At 35.3% G+C, this 23,959-nt stretch overlaps 1 protein-coding gene across 6 annotated transcripts in view; it reads right to left on the reverse strand.

Annotated features, from left to right (window-relative positions):
- Positions 1 to 23,959, reverse strand: part of SKIC3 (SKI3 subunit of superkiller complex) — an 87,915-nt gene that overhangs the window by 31,175 nt on the left and 32,781 nt on the right. For all 6 annotated transcript variants that reach the window (XM_024746967.1, XM_024746964.1, XM_024746965.1 and 3 more), the window contains 18 exons: positions 23,782 to 23,885; positions 23,001 to 23,127; positions 22,178 to 22,357; positions 21,734 to 21,858; positions 20,555 to 20,808; positions 19,269 to 19,371; positions 16,898 to 17,074; positions 16,665 to 16,809; positions 16,423 to 16,501; positions 16,272 to 16,333; positions 16,102 to 16,158; positions 14,612 to 14,680; positions 12,478 to 12,552; positions 11,112 to 11,253; positions 8,915 to 9,008; positions 6,234 to 6,311; positions 3,536 to 3,660; positions 2,374 to 2,497 (listed from right to left, as the gene is read on the reverse strand). In XM_024746967.1, coding sequence (XP_024602735.1) covers positions 2,374 to 2,497; positions 3,536 to 3,660; positions 6,234 to 6,311; positions 8,915 to 9,008; positions 11,112 to 11,253; positions 12,478 to 12,552; positions 14,612 to 14,680; positions 16,102 to 16,158; positions 16,272 to 16,333; positions 16,423 to 16,501; positions 16,665 to 16,809; positions 16,898 to 17,074; positions 19,269 to 19,371; positions 20,555 to 20,808; positions 21,734 to 21,858; positions 22,178 to 22,357; positions 23,001 to 23,127; positions 23,782 to 23,885 — 2,120 coding nt within the window. The remainder of the gene's footprint in view (positions 1 to 2,373; positions 2,498 to 3,535; positions 3,661 to 6,233; positions 6,312 to 8,914; positions 9,009 to 11,111; positions 11,254 to 12,477; positions 12,553 to 14,611; positions 14,681 to 16,101; positions 16,159 to 16,271; positions 16,334 to 16,422; positions 16,502 to 16,664; positions 16,810 to 16,897; positions 17,075 to 19,268; positions 19,372 to 20,554; positions 20,809 to 21,733; positions 21,859 to 22,177; positions 22,358 to 23,000; positions 23,128 to 23,781; positions 23,886 to 23,959) is intronic.

A 23,959-nucleotide genomic window follows, 5' to 3' on the forward strand; every position in this document is an offset into this window, starting at 1 on the left:
CTAGGGAGACAAAAGACCTGTATGCAGAAATCTATAAGACACTGATGAAAGAAATTAAAGATGATACCAACAGATGGAGAGATATACCATGTTCTTGGATTAGAAGAATCAATACTGTGAAAATGACTATAGTACCCAAAGCAATCTACAGATTCAATGCTATCCCTATGAAATTACTAATGGCATTTTTTACGGAACTAGAACAAAAAATCTTAAAATTTGTATGGAGACACAAAAGACCCCAAATAGCCAGTCTTGAGGGAAAAAAACGGAGCTGGAGGAATCAGACTCCGTGACTTCAGACTTTACTATAAAGCTACAGTAACCAAGACAATATGGTACTGGCACAAAAACAGAAATATAGATCAACGGAACAAGATAGAAAGCCCAGAGACAAACCCATGCACCTATGGTCAACTAATCTATGACAAAGGAGCCAAGGCTATACAATATAGAAAAGACAGTCTCTTCAATAAGTGGTGCTGGGAAAACTGGACAGCTACATGTAAAAGAATGAAATTAGAACACTCCCTAACACCATACACAAAAATAAACTGAAAACGGATTAGAGACCTAAATGTAAGACCGGACACTATAAAACTCTTAGAGGAAAACATAGGCAGAACACTCTTTGACATAAATCACAGCAAGATCTTTTTTGATCCACCTCCTAGAGTAATGGAAATAAAAACAAAAATAAACAAATGGGACCTAATGAAACTTAAAAGCTTTTGCACAGCAAAGGAAACCATAAACAAGATGAAAAGACAACCCTCAGAATGGGACAAGATATTTGCAAATGAATCAATGGACAGAGGATTAATCCCCAAAATATATAAACAGCTCATGCAGCTCAATATTAAAAAAACAAACAACCCAATCCAAAAATGGGCAGAAGACCTAAATAGACATTTCTCCAAAGGAGACATACAGGTGGTGAAGAAGCACATGAAAAGCTGCTCAACATCACTAATTATTAGAGAAATGCAAATCAAAACTACAATGAGGTATCACCTCACACCAGTTAGAATGGGCATCATCAGAAAATCTACAAACATCAAATGCTGGAGAGGGTGCAGAGAAAAGGAAACCCTTTTGCACTGTTGGTGGGAATGTAAATTGATACAGCCACTATGGAGAACAGTATGGAGGTTCCTTAAAAAACTAAAAATAGAATTACCATATGATTCAGCAATCCCACTACTGGACATATACCCAGAGAAAACCATAATTCAAAAAGACACATGCATCCCAATGTTCATTGCAGAACTATTTACTGCAGCACTATTTACTATTTATAGTCAGGTCATGGAAGCAACTTAAATGTCCAGAGACAGATGAATGGATAAAGAAGATGTGGTACATATATACAATGGAATAGTACTCAGCCATAAAAAGGAACAAAATTGAGTCATTTGTTTAGACGTGGATGGATGTAGAGACAATCATTCAGAGTGAAGTAAGTCAGAAAGAGAAAAACAAATATCGTATATTAACGCATATATGTGGAACCTAGAAAAATGGTACAGATGAACCGATTTGCAGGGCAGAAACTGAGACACAGATGTAGAGAACAAACGTATGGACAGCAAGCAGGGAAAGCGGCCGGGGTGTGGGGATGGTGGTGTGATGAACTGGGCGATTGGCATTGACAGGTATATACTGATGTGTATAAAATTGATGACTAATAAGAACCTGCTGTATAAAAAAATAAATACAATAAAATTTAAAAATTAAAGAAAAAGAAAAAGAAGGCTGCACACAATGAAGAGTAGCCCCTGCTCACTGCAACTAGAGAAAAGCCCACGCGCAACAACCAAGACCCAACGCAGCCAAAAATAAAATAAAATAAATTATTTTTTAAAAAACACCATATAAGTAATCACAGATATCAGAGACTGTTATTTTATTAAATTATTCCAAAAATAAAGAAACAGTTACAATTTATATTGGTGTATATACACATTTTTAAAGACTCAACTTTAAATGAACTTTATCAGGTTAACCTGAATACGAAAGAGGAAAAAAAGTCTCTTTGGAAACTTACAGGGCCAAAAACAAGCCAGTTAATGACTGCCTTCATTAAAATTTTATGATCCGAAGAGATAAGCTGATCAATTACTGTTTTTAAAAAATAAATAATACACACAGAGTACAGGATGGTTTTGAAGGATTGGATGAATCCAGAATTTAAAATTAAGCCATGATCTCTAGCTCCACCTGTGACTGTCAGTTCAGAACCAGGTGGGTCCAATCCCTTTTGTTCACAAAAATGTTCCTGAAACATTAAGAACTTCATTTTATGTTCCTCCAAATTTTAACCCAATATTTAAGTATCTGGTCATGTCGAGTGTTGATGTCAACTATACATACCATTTAAATAACAATGTCTTGGCTACGTCCATTTTTCCTTGTTTATACTCCGCTATTGCCAGAGCTGTCAGGATATGAGCTTTGTCTTGCTCTGATTCAACAGTAGACAAGGCTCTCTCGTAGGCTGTTACATAGAGTTGGAAACAAAAACAAAACAATATAAAAGCAATCCCGACTGACAAATGGTGGGATATTTCCTTTCCTAATACTTTTTTTTTTTTTTTTTTGCGGTATGCGGGCCTCTCACTGTTGTGGCCTCTCCGGTTGCGAAGCACAGGCTGCGGACGTGCAGGCTCAGCGGCCACGGCTCACAGGCCCAGCTGCTCCGCGGCATGTGGGATATTCCCTGACCGGGGCACGAACCCGTGTCCCCTGCATCGGTAGGCGGACTCTCAACCACTGCGCCACCAGGGAAGCCCACCTAATCCTATTTTTTAAAAGGGTCTAACTAAAATTACATCTTATTGTTCCCTTGCTCTCAAGTGAATGGAATAAAAATTTAGAATATCTAAATTGGTTTAGCTGTTCCAAGGTGATTCTGGGAATATCATTTGGGTTATTATATGATATTTCTCAATTTCCTTCTTTAGAATCTATAGGCAGGTTTGAATTACTATCTTCAAAAGAAGTGGAGGTCTAGAGCCATTGAGGTATCACCCAGATTCCCAGGTACAGACCAGCAACTCCATTAAGCAGTACTTAAAATGAGCTGCACACACATAGGCTGGGCCATATATGTGGAAATGCACTCAATAAGCATTTTTGGAGAAACCAAAATGTATATTACAAACAATGGTTGAGGCCTTCATTTATCAGAAATGTATATTGAAACACTGTGGAGTAGTAAATATTTGCTTTCAAATGCTACCTTATACATGTACCCTAAGTGATCTTGGGTCTGTTTCCTCATCTAAATAATAAAGATAAAATTCAGTTCGCAACACTGCTAAAAAGACTATTCATCATAATAATGTACTAAAGGAAGGAACAGATAAAAAGTACCTCTTAACGTTCCTGACTTTCAGTCAGATTTTTAATAAACACTGCAACCCCTACCCCCATCTTAATATTACATCTTTCTGTATGTAAGCCCATCATGATTAAATTCTTCTCAGCTCTGGAAAAGTAGAAAGTATCCTTTAACTTTAAGCAACGCACTTACCTTTGCTGCTCTCTTTATACAGACCCTTCATAAATAAAGCCAATCCAAAACCTGTGATGTCTTCTAACTCCTCAAGGGGTGTTGACTTAAAAGCCTGGATAGCTTTATCATATTCACCAATAGAACTAAGAAGCAAAACATAACTTACTTTTAATATCAAAAATCATTTTGGCTTATATCATCAAAATTCAGAAATATTATTATACTAAAGCTCTTTTAACAACTTAATCTACTTCATCTATCAGTGTTAAAGCTGCAGAAAAGCCTTATATTAAAATAGAAGGTGTTATCACTTATTTCAAACAGGATGCACTAGGGGGATTTAACTTCACACTTTTAAATTATGTGTGAAAATGAACAGTTCTGCTGAATTACAAACTGTCTTTTTTTTTTTTTAACAAACTTGAATTAAACTCTGTTATAAAAATAATTTCAAGTTGACTTTGATATAGAACTCTAATTTTTTAAGCTTAATATGTTAGTTAAATATTACCCTATGAGCATCTTTGACAAGCTTAGCAAGTCATAACCAAACCCAGCCTCCGTGTAAACTGTTTATCTGCACATCCATTTTTTTGGAGGGCATATAGATACACTAAAATCCCACAGACAAAACTATACATTATCTTTTCGGCATTTAATAGGAATAAAAGTAAAAATTGTTATACATGATACTAAAGTAGAACGCTTTTTTTTTTTTTTTTTTTTTTTTCAGGGGACAAACCCGCGTCCCCTGCATCAGCAGGCAGACCCTCAACCACTGCACCACCAGGGAAGCCCCTAGAATGCTTTTTAATAACAACAAAATAAAAAAACGTGTTTTGTTTACTTAAAAATGAAGAGAAGTGCCACCACCTGGAACAGACTCACTGAACCTTTGAGATTCTGATTTCTGGTATCTATCACTGTAATCAGAAACTGCTTCTATTTTTAATGTGTTATTAGAAATCTTTTCATAAAATCTTTTTAATCTTGGAGGTGTGGGTGGGAGCTAAAAATACAGGCAATATTTGCTTCTAAAATTAATTTTATGAAGGTGAAAGAATTTAAAAATCCATTAACTCAAATTTTGATAAATATTTAATGAAGGGAAGAGGACTACCTTAGATTGTTTATAGATACATACATGTATTTTTTTAATTAATTAATCTAATTTGTTTATTTTTGGCTGCACTGGGTCTTCGTTGCTGCACGTGGGCTTTCTCTAGTTGTGGTGAGCGGGGGTTACTCTACGTTGTGATGCACATCCCTCTCACTGCAGTGGCTTCCCTTGTTGTGGAGCACCAGCTCTAGGCGCACAGGCTTCAGTAGTTGTGGCACGCGGGCTCTAGACCGCAGGCTCAGTAGTTGTAGTATACGGGCTTAGCTGCTCTGCGGCATGTGGGATCCTCCCAGACCAGGGCTCGAACCCGTGTCCCCTGCATTGGCAGGCAGATTCTTAACCACTGTGCCGCCAGGGAAGCCCCCCATACATGTATTTTTAAAGTATTTTTTTAATGAACACTATCTTCAATCATTTGATAACTTTTGTAGAGAAAAGAATGGAACTAGAGAAGGGCACAAGGGGCTTCAACTTTATTTGTAACTTTTTTTTTTGAAAAAGAAACCTGAAACCTATTAACAGAATTTTAAGATCCGTTATATCTGAATGGTGACTATTCACTAAATTATGCTCCATACTCTGTTGCTATGTTTTGCATGTTTAATATATTTCATAATAAAAACAAATTAAAAAGAAATCAGATGACGTATTTTCAATGGGAGGTATAAATTTTCTTATAAAACAGTTACATTATATGAAACATCTAACTAAAGAGAACAGATACTTTGCTCCATACAGTTTCTTACAACAAAATCTTGGAACTGACAGAGCTCTATCAACTCCTAAACACAACAATTTAAAAGAATTAAAAGGAGAAGCAATCAAAACAGGGAAAATTTTCTGTCTATAGATACGATTCAGTTACACGGTTATAAAAGAAACGAACTGGCTACCTCCGATTTCTACTATGTAGCTCCTTAAAAGATGTAGGTACTAATCCCAAAATATCAAACTATAGTTCTAATAATGTGTTTCAAACTGGAACATTGAATTTTGGGGCAGCTCTCAATTTGAGGAATGCCTCCTTGAGCCAAAAGTCTTCCTCCCACTAACACTCCTACTGTCCCAACCGAGTTCTATCCTCTGAAACAATTGGTTTCCAGCCTATTTTTTTTTCAATCTTTCTTTTGAAGTCGGAAGTCTTTGAGACTCTGAAGAAAGTGATATTGCTCCCTCCCCACCCCCAAAATGCACACATACAAAAATTTTTGTGTACTATCTCAAAAGGGTTTCTGGACCCTTAATCCCACCCCCAGTTTAAGAATATACATCAAATCAGAATAAATCTAATCCTCTTCCAATTAACTAGGCTTCTACTATTAGAAACAGTAACTACCTCTCCTGTCTAGTTCACAAACATCAGTTCTAAACCTGGTCTTCACAAAGGACACTGGGGCTAGGGGTCACTACAGGGACAGGAAACTGTTAACACAGCTTGGTACAGTGGGAATGATGTATCCTGGGGGAATGTCATCATCGTACTCATTCATACACAACCCGCTACTCTGGAAACTGGTCATCACCTCACTAACCCCACAGCTTTCACCAGAAAAACCTGTTAGGTTCATGGAATTAATGGGAAAAAAATATGCTTACCATAACAATCTGCCATAATTTCTTATTGTAACATTATAAGCATCTGTGTCTTCTGCAGTCTGTAACAACAAAATTGCCCTTTAAAAAAAGGACAAGGTATTTTAAATTACCTAAGTGCAACAGCATTCTTTTACTCTTCCTCCTTAACTGAATCTACAGATTTTTGTTTTCTTCATTTAATTCTACTAATTATTTAACTAGTTCCATAACAGCTTATTTATATTTTATTAAACTGGTACCACAAAAGCACTTAATAGATTTTAGATTGTCAGGAAAATAATAAAAAGTGACCTCTTAAGAGAAATCACTTACCATACTTGAGCTTTAAATATTCCAAAGATTTTAATCTAAACATGGGGAACAACTGGGTTGATGTTTTAAAGTTTTGACATATTTGAAGTGTACAGAATTTGAAGTACATAGTACACTCTTAAAATTACTTATATACTAGAAGTTTGACGTAGGAAGCCAGGAAATTGAGTGCTTTCATGTGCGTTTTCCTGCTACATACAGAAAGATATTTAGGCAATAATGAATTCAGAGAAGGGAATGAGTCATCAGGAGTCCCAAGAGGCTTAGAATAAATACAACAACATGCTGACAGCCCATATTTTTACCTTCTCATGCTCAGTCCCCTTGGGGCAAGCAGGGAAATGTCTCAACAACCAAAGGAGTTGGATATTTAATGACTTTTTTTTTTCTGTTAAAGATTAGCCAGGGAGAAATAGCCAAGAAAAGCTTTTAATGCCCCTGATGTTACATGAAAAACAAAAATTTGCCAGAGAAGTCTAAAAGATAGTATTACAGAAACAGTTTCATATTAAAGACTGTACCTGTGGTTAGATTTATACCTAATTTGTAATTTCAAGTCTCAAATACTTGTTTAAGGAGAAAACAACAGTGGTGATCAGTCAAGAAAGAGTGGTGTGTATCCAAGTGACTATGGAGTTGCCATTTTAAGGAAAGGTATAACCAGCGTTACACTCACAATATTTGTGATTATAATGTATACCAAAAAAAGTAGCAAGCATTCTAAAGCTGCCTAGTTTTCTCTGTTTAAAAATCCTGCTCACTGTTGTATCCTATCAAATTTCTACAGTTTCTTTATTGGTAAATTTATTGTAACGTTGAAAGAAATAGAATTGTGGGTTTTCATAAACCTCTCTCCACATACACCTGGCAAAATAACTTCTTGATTATACAGCCTCCAGTACCATCTAGTGATTACTTCTTTAACTACAGAGAGATCCATACAAGGATGGCAAAGCATTTGGGACACCTCGATTATTTATTATCTGACAAGGCTTCTTCTAAACATCTGTTTATTTAGATTTAGGGCAGTGATGTGCCTCAGAGGTTAGGCAATCAGGTCTTTTAACTTTTCGTCTAGTACTCATGAGATCAACAGTGATTTTCTTATTCACAGATCGATTAATTTTTTTTTTAATTTTTATTTATTTTTGGCAGCGTTGGGTCTTTGTTGGTGCACGCAGGCTTTCTCTAGTTGTGGCAAGCGGGGGCTACTCTTTGTTGCATTGCACGGGCTTCTCATTACAGTGGCTTCTCTTGTTGTGGAGCACAGACTCTAGGTGCATGGGCTTCTGTAGCTGTGGCATGCGGGATCAGTAGTTGTGGCTCGCGGGCTCTAGAGCGCAGGCTCAGTAGTTGTGGCGGACGGGCTTAGCTGCTCTATGGCATGTGGGATCTTCCCGGACCAGGGCTCGAACCTGTGTCCCCTGCACTGGCAGGCAGATTCTTAACCACTGCGTCACCAGGGAAGCCCCACAGATCAATTAATTTGTAGAGAATAAAACTTCAAGTTGATTTCATTTCCTCTCACTCTCCCGGCTGGTCATCTCACTCAAGCACGCTGTCCTTGTTTCTTCAACATACCAAGTCCACTCCTGCTTCAGAGCACTTGTTCTTGCTGTTCCTTCTGCCTGGAATGCTCTTTCCCTGATAACCAAATGGCTTGTGGCCTCACTTCATTCAGGTCAGGCCTTAATTGCCTCCTTAGGAAACCTACCTCTTAAACCTATCTCAAATTTGCTGCTTGCCTCTCTAGTGTCTAGCCCTTTACTTTACTTTGATTTTCTTTCCTAGCAATTGTTACCATCACAGATGTTTATTAGCTTACAATGCGCCTCCCCTCCACCAGAACATGAGCTCCATGAGAACTGAGCCTGTGTTTGTTTTAACTCACTGCTAAATTGCCACTGCCAAGGACACTGCTTGACACATAGCAGTTTAACAAATATTTACTGAATGAATAAATACGATATAGTAGACATTAAAGTGATTCAAAATAACATGTAATTTTTTCTCATGCCTTAAATCTCATTTCTTCTCTGAATAAACACATGTCTTTAATAATAAAGCAAGACAAACTGTAAAGGGACAGATTTTTCTAAAACCTGAGAGGTTTTCTGGTTTGGTTTTTATTTTTTTCTCTCTCTGTCTCTCTCTTCCTCTTTCTCTCAGGTTGAGCAACAGAAACGAAAATATAGCTGAAAATTTAGAACTGTATCTTTTCATATACAAAATGTAATAATAATAAATAATGAAAGATCAGGAAAAGAATCAGAACATTTTATTAGTACCTTCTTCATGAAAATGAGACTATATCTTTAAAAGGCCAACTGACAAATAAGGACCACATTTCAATTAAAGGGAGCCTTTACCTTTGGTATGCATCTGCTGCTTCCTTCTTCAGTTGTAGATGTTCATTTAAGTAACCCAACATTGTGAAAGCTGGAGCATAATTCTGAATTCTTTCTGGAAATCCAAAAATATCTTTTCTTTTCATGTGCATAATGGTTGTGTTTGTAAAATATGAGTTTTAATTTTTTTCAACATTTTAAACACTAGATTATTTCCTGAGGTCATGGGCATTGCTAAGAATAGTAGTCTGATTTTATCCTGACTATAAAATACCAGTAATCATTTCAGAACTCTTTTAAATTACTGAGTAACATCTATAGTTACATATGGCTTCTACTTATTTTTTAAAGTTTAAACACTTTTTTATTCCCAAAGGTATAACAATTTGAAATCATAGCTCATGTTAAAATGGGTCATTTGAATTGTAAGGAAATCCAGTTCTTTGGCTAGTCACTTAAACCTTCCTGGGATTAAATTTAGCAACAATTTCTCTTGGTGGTTCTGTTCCAATTTCTATATTTTTTTTTTAATTCAGTATTGTACTCTAGAAACAGAAGATGATTTGGGCACTTTCAGTGTAGTATTTTGAATTCTAATGTCAAAAAACATCATATATCTACTAACATGCAAAGGAGAAAGAAACACATCTGATCAACTTATGTTGGGAAGCAAGCCTTCAAATCTCTTAAACTGTTTAACAGAGTAGAGTATAATCACATCTTATGTGATGGTTAGGTTCTAACTGTCAAAGCATAAGGTAAAAATCACACGGTTAAAATGATTCCTGCAAAATTCTTAGGTCATCACACAAGGAGAAGGTCACCAAACTGAGTCAAATTAAGAGGAGACCCATAACCTTCATCCACTCTTACCCTGAGGCCAACGGTCAGCAGGACAAATGATTTATCTGCATTTTCTCTTGTCCCCCCTCTCTCTTTTCTGCTTCTAAATTAATATTTTTTTGGCCAAGCACATATAATTGAATTTGTTAAATGAATATACGATACGGCTCCACTACAGACTCAAAAACCTAGCTATTTATAACTGTCAGAGACTGTTTGTTGTTCTAGGTATCTGAATTTTGCAGACGGCTAAAAATTTACCTTTTTATGTAAACCCTTCACAAATGTTTCCCATTCTGTAAGGAAACCTATCAATAAAATTTCTGATCATACACTTTCTCAGAGGCTCTAGGTATTCATTAGAGTCATTCATTTGGGCACACTGCATAACATTTTAATGTCCCGAAGTGCTGATGTTTATAAATGAACTGCCTTCTACTCACGTGCCCCAGGCTCAATGCAGGAAGAGTATTACCATCCTGCATATTACAGTGATGAGGCATTTTCTCTTCTGCTTTTCAGTTTATCTGATTCTTCATATTATTCAACTGTCAATATTACTGCTTAAACGCCTTGCTGCTTTATTAGAATTTTGTCGAGGGATAAATAAGATGCTAGTGAAACTAACATTTCTTGAGCATCTAGGATATGCCAGGTACTCTGCATAACATTTTATATATATCATCTCATTAAACCCTAATCAATAGACACTTTCACTCTTGTATTATAGGTAGGAAAACTAAAATTCAATTTGGTAATAAGCCCAAGGTTTCATCATGGCTACTAAGTGGTGGAGCTGAGACTAAACCCAATGTTAGTTTTATTAAGGAAGAAAGTTGTTATAATAGATGGTTAATTAAATTTCACCATTCTGTCCTTTTCCTAAGCCTAAACATATTTTTCCAGTATGTTGAAGAAAGATTAGGTGTTAAAGTGGGACGTTAAAGGCACTGGGTTTGGAACTTAAAGCACATTACCTCATTGAATTCTCACATCTCTGCAACCTCAGTATCATTATCTCTACTTCCCAAGATTAATTAAGGCAAGTAAAATACTTGGCCTAAGACTGCAGAGAAAGTAAACAGCAGAGCTAGAACAGCAGCAACTCAGGACCATTAGGCTCCAAAATGCTTCCTACTACATGGAAATCACTTCTACCTTGAATCAATAGGTAATAACAATTTTCAGCACTCTTCAAAAATCTTTAGTAAAGTTTAAAAAGCAGAATACTTGGCCGTGGGGGGGAAAGGGCAAATTCATGTCTTAAGGAGCTAATATTTAATTTGGAATTAATTTTAAATTTAATTAATTTAAATTCTTTAAATTATCTCAACAATTATTCATATATCTTGCCATTGTATAACAGGTGCCTTACCTGTGTATTTACTCAAAACCACCTGTGCTGCTGGAATTGCATTCATCTGGAGGATGTTGTACTGGTACAGCTCCGTGTCTCTGTTGCTTTTATCTTGCAATGTTGTACAGACCCAATACGCATAACCTATTGCTCCCTCCGTCTGTAAAAAGGCCAAAGTTAACAAGTAGACACAGGATAATAAATCTTCCAAGAAAAATTAAGAAATGAAACAATGTACTTCAATACAGTAAATATCACATCTTAGTCTTCTAAGTCAACTGGTAAGTGCCTTTAAATAAAGGGTCACTATGATACAACACAGCTAAGAACATATTTAAATCACTTGCTTCAAACCTAAGTAGAAGAATCAAGCAGGATAAATACAGGGGAAAAAACAGAGCCCCTCCTGATGGGTTGGTTTGCTTCTTCTCAGCATCATTTCCATAGGTCAAACAAATAATTACCAATCAAAAGAATTCTAAAACACTTTCATAAATAATTGAGAAATGTCAACCAAGTCTAGTATTTATCTCATTTTTTTTTGTATTAATAGTTAACTCCTTTTTATTGCTTAGCATTCCGTAGGTATGGACGTACCAGTCTGTTTTTTTAACATCCTTATTGGAGTATAATTGCTTTACATTGTTGTGTTAGTTGCTGCTGTATAACAAACTAAATCAGCTATAAGTACACATATATCCCCATATCCCCTCCCTCCTGCGTCTCCCTCCCACCCTCCCTATCCCACCCCTCCAGGTGGTCACAAAGCATGAGGTGATCTCCCTGTGTTATGCGGCTGCTTCCCACTAGCTATCTATTTTACATTTGGTAGTGTTTATATGTCAATGCCACTTTCTCACTTCGTCTCAGCTTACCATTCCCCCTCCCCATGTCCTCAAGTCCATTCTCTACATCCGTGTCTTTATTCCTGTCCTGCCCCTAGGTTCTTCAGAACCTTTTTTTTTTAGATTCCATATGTATGTACTGGCATATGGTATTTGTTTTTCTCTTTCTGACTTACTTCACTCTGTATGACAGACTCTAGGTCCATCCACCTCACTACAGATAACTCAATTTTGTCTCTTTTTATGGCTGAGTAATATTCCATTGTATGTATGTGCCACATCTTCTTTATCCATTCATCTGTTGATGGTGGTTTTTTTTTAAGAGTCTCAGCTTCTATTCTACATGACTACTTCATCTATTGAATCCCAATGTCATTTCTTCATCAGCTCTTTAAGGACAGTTTAATCTGTTTTTTAAGAAAGAATGAAGAGTAGGGACAACTGCTATCATTAACATCTGATACCATTATGTATTCAATTTCTCAAGAAGGACAGTACTTTATTCATTAATGAATCCTGAAGAATGCTCAAATTCTTACGTGCATACTGAGTTCTGTAGTGTGCCTGAAGAGATCCATGGTGTCATAACTTCCAACTGTCTCTGCAATTAGAGCCTATAAAAGGAAAAAGGAGGCTCTTAATGTGTTTCAAAGGACTACGACTACTACTACTATTACTACTACCACTACTCCTACTAACAATAATAATAATAAATGAAACTCTTTGGAGGAACCAAAGGTTTACTAGCTGTGCTTAAAAGCAAAGTTAACTTCTTTTTCAATCTTGGCTACCGTATTCCCATAGATCAGAGGACCAGAATGACTTGTTAAATTAGCCCTTAAGCTGATAGATGCTTGCAGAACTCCATTTGCAACCAGGGAGTTAGTGAAATAATCCACGTAAAATTCCTCAGAACACTGATAAAGCTATGCTACCTTCTCCCTTCCCTCCCCCCAATCTATTCATACTGGTATTTGTCTGGATTAGAGTTGTTAATCACAGGGTCCCCTCAGATTCAACTGGAAAGCTTTTAAAAAAGAGATCCTCTCCCCTAGAAATCTAGCTTCCATAGATCTGGGTAGAGTCTCATCATGTTTATTTTTTAAAACTGCCTCAGGATTTTAAATATTATATCTATGCCACTGACTTCATAGATTATGTGATAGTTAAAATTACTTTCAAGCTCATCTATCTTTTATAAGAAAGCAGGGGTATTTTTTTAGTTAGCATACATTACTAATTAAGAAATTAATATTAAGCCGTACTCTATTGTTACCATTTTAATTAAATCTACTAATTACCTCCTGAAATAAATTATTTTTAAGAACAGAAATAATTTAAAAATAAGAAAAGGGACTTCCCTGGTGGCACAGTGGTTAAGAATCTGTGCCACCATTAAGAATCTGCCTGCCAATGCAGGGGACATTGCAGGGTTCGAGCCCTGGTCCGGGAAGATCCCACAAGCCACGGAGCAACTAAGCCCGTGCGCCACAAATACTGAGCCTGCACTCCACAGCCCACGAGCTACAACTACTGAATCCGCATGCCACAACTACTGAAGCCCACGCTCTGCAACAAGAGAAGCCACTGCAATAAGAAGCCCACGCACCGCAACGAAGAGTAGCCCCCACTTGCCGCAACTAGAGAAAGCCCACGTGCAGCAATGAAGACCCAATGCAGCCAAACATAAATAAAATGTAAAAAATAAATAAATAAGAAAAAAAATACTTAAGTAACTCTGATGAGCATCTCAAACCTACTGACCTACAGCAGTGTTAGTCAAAGTGAAGGCCCTGGACCACCAGCATCGTCCTCAGTTGGGAGCAGTTAGCAATGCAAATGCTCAGGCCCCCTGGGTCCAAAACCTTACATAGAGATTAGTGTAGTAATGCCACTGCTCCCAGATGCTACCACAGCTAATGGCAACAGGAGTTTGCCTTTCCTAACTCTGCATGTTTCACCGATTAACTAGAATCAGACCCAAGAGTCAAAGTATAAAAGAAGATATCTAATCCCTGATTAATGGTTTTCTAATAGGGGTGATGCTCCCACTAGTCTCTGAACTGAAACAATCAACCACTTACTAATTTATTACAACTTCTCAACTAGACAAGACCTTGGAGCCCACTCAGGCCAATCCCCTTCTTTTTCAGGTAAGAAAAATGAAATCCAGAAGTGATATGTTAAGGTAAAACAATTAGTAAGTGACAGACTCAGACTAGTAACCTGATTCCTATTTGGCAGTACAAAAATCTAAACTTTGCTGGGGGCAGGGGGGGCACTCATAAACAAGTACCAAATCAAATATGAAGATTTTACAGAAAATGAGAAAACATAATCAAAATGATCTTTGTAAATGTTCATTTTTTGATAAATGTATGTTAACAGAGTTCTAGGTTTATTTTTTAAGAATAATAATGGCAGAATTATGGTGTTCAAAGCCCCTCAAATCAAAGCTTAATCATTACAAGCTGTACAACCTTGGGCATGATACTTAGGATCTTTTAGCTTCAACTTCCACACACAAAGAGCCTAGCACAGCACCTGGCACAAAGCCCTCAAATGCTATCATTATTATCAGTGTTGTTTATATTGACACGTTATTTATACCACTTTCTATTAACATGTTAGTTATAAAACAGATTATTAATAACTATATGTTATATATCTTACTTGTCCAATCCAGCACATTAAATAAGATGGATCAAGGGATTGAGCCATTTTGAAAGCTTCATGAGCTTGCTAGGAAAAAAAGGCAAAAAATAACAAGCCATTTTATAAACTTTATATTAAAGCACTTATATTTAAAAAGCATAAGAGAATAAGAAAAGCCAGACTTGAAAACATAAATACAAATGAACCTAAAACTTCACTGTTTAAGCACAATTGGCAATGCTTACAACTATGTCTTAAATATAGTCATGAAAGAGTCCCAGATTCAACAGATTTCTCTACAGGCTTAGGGATTCTGGTCCTCAATGAAAGGGCACTGTAGGTGTCTACCTCATAGCCTGCAGAACTTTGAACCAATTACCCATCTATTTGCTAAGCCACAGGTCTGATGGAAATAATTAGAGAAGGCTGAATCTATTCCCCTCTCTTGGAGCTCAACTGGGAAGATAAAAACTACCAACCAGTGAGGTCTGAGACCTGCTACTGGGCGAAAGGAGTGGTCAACATAAATCTGAGCTAAACAGTTAGGAAACTTTCAAGTTACCCCACTTGGACACTTTAAATCATATGCTTTTTTTTCTGCTACAAAAAATAACTTATTATACGCTGCTTTGTATTGTTTTCCCAATAATCTATCTATGTGTGGCAGGAAACAGTCTTTTTCTCATAAGAAAGTAAGCTCATGGGCAACAACTGCACCACACTACCATAAAACCACATTTGTAGCTTATTAACTAAGACTTATCTTTGTTTAAATTTTTAAAAAATATTTTCACATATTTTAAGATCCAAATTAATATTTTTCTTCATTCTATTTACAATCTTCTAAAGCAATCTCTGCAGTGACTTCATGTATCCCTGAGAATACCACTGAAGCTATTTTAAAAGGATGATATTCAATATACTGTCTGAAACACAAAACAGTACATACAGATGTGCTATTATATATAGATGTGTGGAAACTTCCAAACATGACCTATAAACATGCTCCCCATTACTGTAGTTCCAATTCTCTATATACAACTCTTCAAGTATGACAATTTACACCGTGGCATGTAAAGGGATTGATATCTGCTAAAGCCAAATCTAAATTACCAAGCAAAGGTTAAATTTAAGTTTCTAGAGAGTACTAATAAATGCCCTTACTTCATCATCCCACCCCCAACACAGCCTACATGGGACTCCTCTTAATGTGTAAAGGTAAAAAAAAAAACCAAATAATTCATAACGGAATTATTTTAATCTCCAAATGAAAAAAACAACATAATTATAAAACCAGAAACTTCTTGTGACATGAAAAGGGAAATCTTACACATTCATTATTCAATATAATAAAGTGAATGCTATCAATGATCTAGCATATTAGAGAGCATGCTGGATAGATAACAATGTGCCAAGTATTTCTCCACAACAAGTTAAGGTATTACGAAGAGGACATATACAGAAAATGTTCTTTACTTTTAATAGGACAAAACAGACAATATATGTACCTCAATCTTTTCATTTGCAAGGTACAACACTCCCAAGTTTGTCCATGCAACAGCATTCTAAAAAACACACATATACAAAATTAGATCCCTTGTCTACACAGCAGTCTCAGAAAATCATTAACACTAAATTTTGAAGTTATTTTGCATAGACAGAGACACGTAACACTCACAATTTGTTCTGATTGGATTGATTTGATGAAACAGTGCTGAGCAAGGGCATAATTTCTAATACCTGAAAAATACAGATTTCGATAAAACTGAACTTTACTGCCTGAAAACAGGCAATCTTCTAAAAATATTGAAGTGTTACTCATTTCTTACCACTGTAACATGAAACTACACCAAGAGTATTCCAGTATAAGTGATTATTACTGTCAAGTCTCACAGCCTTTTTCAGACACTGAAAAGTAAAAGTAGATAAATTTTTCTCAGAATATCAGCATTTATATCAAGGTAAGTGTGGTTTTATGTGAAAACACTACAGAATTTACTTTATCAAAAGCATCTTTCAGAAAAGCCCTTAGTTTTTCAAAAAGTTTATGAAAAATTTCTCAAAACCATACATGCAAAGATTTCTCCAATAGCTCCTGCAGATCATTCGACTTGCTGCCTGTTTCTGCTAGATGTTGTGCTTGGCGATAATAATTAATTCCAAGATCACACCACGTGTTAGATGTAGACATCAGTTTTAATGCACGACCATAACACCTATAGAAATATAAAAGTGAATGTTATATTGTGTTATGATGTTCTAATTCGATTTGAATGTCATCCACTGGCAATCTTTGTAAATCACCTTCCGCCCAGATGGAGGAGCTCATTTTTCTTTAATACTTGTTTTCCTTCTTTCTGACCTAGGAGGACTCCTAAGACACTAACATTCACTTTAGATAGTGAGACAGCATACAGACTGGTACAAGCATCCCCAACTAGCTTCCAAAGGCAAGACACATCAGCTCGATGCTGCAGAGCCCTAAAAAAAAGAAACAGTGTGATTCTTACAAATTATTTCCAAAATGTATGGCGTTTATCTCCCTCACTACTACATACAATTAAAACAGAAAAAGTATACACACAATTTTGATTTAGTTCTTTAGCTAAATGCAGTAAATGCTTTACTGAATTCCTTCTAGCCATCTTATATCTTATCACCTCCTTATTATGAAGAAAGGAAGAGGGGAAGGAGAAGGAATTGACGGTTTTAAGTGACAGAAACTTTGCAAACATTTCTTTGGTACTCTTTATCATTTTTCTTAGAAGCAGCAGAAATCACATAAGTAAATCAATAAATTTTCCAGGACCAATTTACCTTTAATACCGAATTTTTTAAACTATGCTTTTTGTGTTTGTCTATTTAAACAAAAAGCAAAGCAGTAAAGTTGGTAACTGTCTCATAGTTGATTATTATAAACTTAGGTTTTGCTTGCAGATCTTCCCTCACATATTAAAAAAAAAAAAAGGACTAGTAAATATAAAATATATTTGGTAGTCCAAAGGATTTTTACTCTCTGAGATCAAGAATACCAAAAATCTAAATATGAGAATGTGAAAAACCGTATTTATTGAAGCAAGAAAGACTCAGTGGACAAGCTCAAAAAGTAAATAAAAATATTAATTATGGTGATAAAGGGCACTTCTTTTTAGAATGAGAAAATCTCAGTTATTCATTTCTCTTCACTTTTCTCTTCTCAAAATCTTACAAATAAAACACAGCAATTTCTCAATTAAGCTAAGTCTCGATAATCAGCTATCACAAACAGCTATGTTGCTGGCAGATGGGCAAGCAGATGGAACATTTTTCATAGCCTTTTCTACTCATGGAGTCCAGCCAAAAATCATTTTTCAATGTCTTCCTGAGAAACAAGATTAATTACTGCAGTCATCACTGAAAGCCCACTGTGAGGATCAGGAGGAAGGACACTATTTGTAGCTCTTTTGCCTAAATATCTTAGTGTAATTTCTAAACTCGACAGCATGAAAGAAGAAAACAGAGAGGAAAACAGAAAAGAAAACACTGGCAACTTTAGCAACCTAAACTCTTATCTCCTTTTAAGTTCAATAAAAAATAAAATATCTGTAAAGTGAAATAACTTCTATCACCCTTACACTAGAACTGTGGTAGTGTGAACTTTAAGTCTAGAAGTAAAGTAAATATAAATGTGGGGATATCACTTTAAAAGTTTTGTATACCTCCTCATAATTAGTTGTGAGTGTTATCCAGAACAAAATTCCCCAGACTCAGAAAGGCAGTATTTGTAGCTGAAGTATCATCACTCAAATGTTCACATTTACCCTTAAATACTAGTTCAAACAAATTACACCCCTCTTCACAACACCTTCCTCTTTGCAAAGAGCTATATGTATTACATAAGACTTGAAAAGTAGCAATAAAAATCAGTGGGAGAAAAGAATGAAGTTTTCATTTCAGATTTGGTTCATGTTCAAAGCAAAGCAATTCTAGAGCAAGCAAATCAACACGACACACAGGTGAGGGCAAGTAGGGAAAGAAAGGAAGTGAAGCACAAGAAAGATGTTTAAGAGCAAAAAAATTTAATTCTATGTCTAACTTGAGTACTTTTTAGTCATCTATCACAAATAACACTTCTACCTAACTAATGAATTTAGTTCTATAAAATAACCAGATTTACTGAAATCTTTCTGATTTATTTCTTGTTATTTGACATCACTTCTTTTCCTACACAGATTCTCTCCAGGAGCAATCAGATTGCTCATCTCCCTTCACCTTCAGCCCTACTAATTAGTCTAAAATGGGCCCTGATCACTGAATGTAAAGCCTATTGTGCACCTGAAGCCCCATTTTCCAATCAGTTCCAATTAGAGATACTTGCATCTCTAGGTCTCCTGAAAGAGAACAATAACACGTGGTACCCAAGCTGCTGCTCCACTAGCTCACTGCTTCTTCCTTCCCATCCTTCTCTATGCTTCCAGCATGTCAGCTGCTAAAAGCAAGAAATTGTATCTGTTCCCCAGTGCAAAATTAATACAATATGTATGTTACAGAATTAACTGACTAGTCTGTTACTCTTTTATGTTTGAGATTCTGAATAATGATTGCTATAGCTAACAGGATAAACAAAGCATGATTTCCTAAAATTGGCTTTATTATATAATACTAAGAAAATAGACTCATAAATAATGATACTAACCGAGTAAAATATTCCAGTGCTTTCTCTATGTAGTCTACAGCTTTTCCATCAAGATAATCAACTAGAGCTGCTTTTGCCATCATGAGATGGCATTCACCCAAACCTAAAATCAGGTAAGTTTGTAGTTGTTAAAATTATGTAAAAGAAACACTGAGAATGAACATCAAATAAATTCATTGGTGCTATATTACAGCCACTTTCCAGAAAACAAAACTTAATGGTATTTTATAAAAGTTATCTTTAAGCATGGTCTTGATGCATTTATTAAAGAATTCAAATGGCCGGGTTCTGCTGGAGTAAACATGTACTAAAAGATAAAAACTATCTATGGAACCTAAGAATTTCCTTGATTTTGGGCAAATTACTTACCTCTTAAAATCTTAGCTTTGAAAATGGGGATATTACCTAATAATATCTAATAGGATGCTACTTGCTATCATATTACTATTTATTAGGTTGTTGTGAAACAAGATTTGACCTCTTTATATTCAAAACTATGTAGCAAACTATACTATCAAAATTAAATGAAACAGCAATTTCCTAAAGTGGCCAGTAAACATGTAATAAATGTGAGTTCTTCTTCTGTCAGGGAGTTTTATAAAAAAATTTTTTAAAAAGGGCTTCAAGGCCTAAGTTACATGTCACTTAAAACACACACTATTTCTGAATTAAACCCCCGACTGTTTCTTTAAAAAGGAAAAGGAAAAGGAGGGAAGCAAATATAATGAGCTCCAGGTTTTTGTTAATGGTTAGAAGTAATCATTAAAAAATTAATTAAATATGGATGGTGGTGTTTTACTTTAAATCACCGAAAATAATTTGTTAAGAAGGAACAGGTATCTATAAAGGAACTAAAATTAATTTAGATAATTACAAAACAATGCAAGTTGCCTCTAAAGTTCAAGAAGTTTAAAAATGAGATTCTGTAATTTACAAAGTAACTAAAAGGTATTAAGATATTCTGAGAATATAGTGAATTAATTATCAAAATATAAGAGCAGGGAAATTCTTGTTTTAGAGATCCGTTTTTAGATCCCACAGCTATCATACTATTTATCTAAAAGCTAAATCTCTATCATATTACTATTTATTAACTGTTATGAAACAAAATTTCATCTTTCTATATTCAAATCTATATAACAAGCTATATTATAAACGGTTCATACCGGACACTTGCTGTTGACTAAAGAAGTCCTTTTCAAGTTACTCGATACATTTAGAAATTTACTCAAGGATTTTATACTTCAGTATCACAAAAGACAAAGGAGCTATTAAAGAGAAATTACCTTTCAAAGCAGGCACATAATCTTCTTTCTTTTTAATGATCAGCTGGTATTGAGCTACCGCCTCTTTATATTTGCCTAGGATTTGCTGTATTGCTGCAACCTTAAACACACTGTATGTGGATTCGGGGTTCAGCTCACTGGCTTTTGTGAAGGATTTCAAAGCTGTTGTATAGCCACCTCTGCTTAAATATGCCTCTCCTAATGACTCCCAACAATTGAAGTCCTTTGGGTCTGCCCTCAATGCTGCCTGTAAACTAAAATTTCAAGAAAGAGTAAGAGAACTAAAAGTAATAGAACTACTTCCATATCTGAAAGAAAAATACAAAATAATTTAACTGAATCACACATATCCATGGTTCCTCCTATGGATAAAAGTGAAAAACCATATTTATTTAAAGCAAGTATACCTGTTCCTTTTATGACATGGGTTTTTTCATACTAAGAAATTTTATTGTAATTTTAGAATGAATAAAAAAACAAAATAAATTTTTGAAGAAATGCTCACCAAAATTTATTTCCCTGGACTATGTAGGAGAACTCCAGTTTCCTATCCTACCAGAATAGGTATATATCTCAATATGCCTCATCACAGTCTATAAGCCCCCACCAAGCCTCCTACCAAAACAAGAGAGTTGAAAAATAGGAACAACAGGCATGCTTTAAATTTCTGAACAGATTCCAAAGCCATGAAAAAAATTTTAATGCCTGTATTCTAGGTATTAACATAAATCAGAACAACTTTCACTCAAACGTATTTTCTTTACATGGTTCAAACCAAACTTCTAAAAATGAGCTGCTCCAAATGCCCTTCAAGCTGCCAGTGTCTCCCCTTCCCCAAAACAATGCTTGTCAGTGGGAGAACAACAAAGATATTAACCTTGGCTTTTTATCATTCCTTAAATTTCTATTGAGAACGTGCTATATACATGATACTATTAAGACTTCACTTCCCTGGACGGCTCTCTCCTTAACACAAGGACATCAGTTAATGCAATTTTGTAATTCCAGTGCCGTGCAGATAGTAAGAACCAATGAACCATAAATAAATTTTGCTATTTCTTCCCTCGAAATACAGCCTGGTATGAGGCAACTTATAAGTTCATTTTGGATATAAATGGAGTTTAATTTAAGGAACCATTAGGCTGTCTATCAGAGGTTAAATATAGAAAGGTGCCTTACTCAGCCACTGCTTGAGAATGTTGACCAGCTTTTAAATAGTATAGTCCTCGCCTAAGCCAGGCCCATTTTGCCGCTCCAGCACTTGCCTTTTGAGTGACTGTTGTTAGGATAGCTAAGGCAGTTTCCTAATAAGAAGAAAAGACTAGTGTTAGAGATATTAAATATTATAAAAATACTGAACACTTATGTAAAGTAAACAGATATATTTTCATTTACCACTTTTGATTTTTTAAACTTACACTGGTATATGCTGAACCACACTTTCAACATTAAGTAATTTAATATCTGCCAATAAAAAGAAAATTTACTCTATAAGCAGTGGCAGAAATATTTCTATAGCATCTACAAATAAAAATTAAAAAATAACTTTCAAGTACACATATAAAAATATTTCTATACTCAGGATAAAAAAAAAGACAAAAGTGTTTAAATTATTAGACATACCATCTCTTCAAGCTCTACACTTAAGTCAACTGCTGCAGCTCCAGATTCAGCATCAGTGTCATCTAATTCAAAAGCTTTCCTGTAACATCCACGGGCTCTGTTTCTATCTCCTACTACATCCCTGTAATAATGACCTAAATAGCAGAAAACTTTGCCCATGTATGTATCCAGTTTGGCAGCCTGAAAAATAAAAATTGATAATAACATAATATTAAAGTTTGTTTGGATGGGTCCCTTTAAAAACACAAAAGATAAATACACAGATTAAAGAATTAATAATTAATTAAAAATTAAATATACAAAAATATACCAAAACATCCTTTAACGTAAGATTTAAAGCAGACATGAAAACTGGCCATCACCAGTTACAGAAAACAAATATAAAAATACTATTTCTCTGCTAAAAGAAATGTGAAATTAGAGTTATTATTTCATCAATCTGTTTCTATGAGTCAAGATAGGAATGTAAAACTTCTAGCTGTTACACATCTAAAATATAAGAAGTTAAACACATAGAAGTATATAAGACTCACATGCCAATAAAAGTACAGTGGAAATTACCCAAAAACAGTATTGTTTTCCAAAGGTACTTATGTCTCATTTTCTATAACACGTGTTTCTTAAATTAGTAACTTTTACATTTTTATGATTTAATTTTCTCCTTCAAAACCCATACAACATTCTCACAAAACCTTATGTGTGAGGGATGAAACACAAAAAAAAAAATCAGTAAAGGGTAATTTTAAGTACCTAACTTATGTGATTATTAGATTTGATTTCATAATGAATCCATTTCAACTAAGAACTAAATAGCATATGTTACCTTTAGAAAATGGGTAAGAGCCTTTGTTTTATCTTTTCTTGTTTCTTCACCCATAGACCAATATGTTAACCCAAGTTGGTAATGATATTCAGCAACTTCAGCATCTTTCTCAAGAGCTAGCTGAAAACTAAGTCACAAAAGGGAAGAAAGGAATATTCAGATAAATAGATAGATAGATAGATTAAAAAAAAAAAATAGGAGACACCTAGTTGGAACAATCAAAGTTTGACTTATTCAAGGATGGTAAATTAGAAGCAAGTCATTACTTTAGGATATAGATCATGAGAAAAAAAAATGATTAGAAGAGGAAACCAAACTTAAAACCAAACATTATACATGCTTACTGAACATTATGATCAGCTAATGAGATTTCAAACCCATCATGAAATTTTCTATAGTTACTGTGCTACATGCTAAATACATTTCTTAAAAATACTAAGGCTTGGGGCTTCCCTGGTGGCGCAGTGGTTGAAAGTCTGCCTGCCGATGCAGGGGACACGGGTTCGTGCCCCGGTGAGGGAGGATCCCACATGCCGCGGAGCGGCTGGGCCCGTGGGCCATGGCCGCTGAGCCTGCGCATCCGGAGCCTGTGCTCCGCAACGGGAGAGGCCACAACAGTGAGAGGCCCGCGTACCACAAAAAATAAAAAAAAAAACTAAGGCTTACAAAGATCAAATTTATGCAAAACTAGATCTTTATCAAACCCATTCATTTTGAATTTTTCAAGAAATATTAAATTAAGATAGGACTAGGTTTATGAGCAATCTAAATACATCCTTACCATTTTTCTGCTTGTAAATAGTCCTTTTTGGTAAAATGAATCAAAGCCTCCAGGGCATGAGCTTCAGCTAGGTCAGGGTAAGAAGAGAGAAGGTCTTCCATAATCTATAAAATATATATCTATCAATTCCATATCCAGATAAAAATAACTTTTAACTTAAAAAAAAAACCCTCAGTTT

Source organism: Neophocaena asiaeorientalis, unplaced genomic scaffold, assembly GCF_003031525.2.
Source record: "Neophocaena asiaeorientalis asiaeorientalis breed wild unplaced genomic scaffold, Neophocaena_asiaeorientalis_V1.1 scaffold550, whole genome shotgun sequence".
Taxonomy (NCBI): Eukaryota; Metazoa; Chordata; class Mammalia; order Artiodactyla; family Phocoenidae; genus Neophocaena; species Neophocaena asiaeorientalis.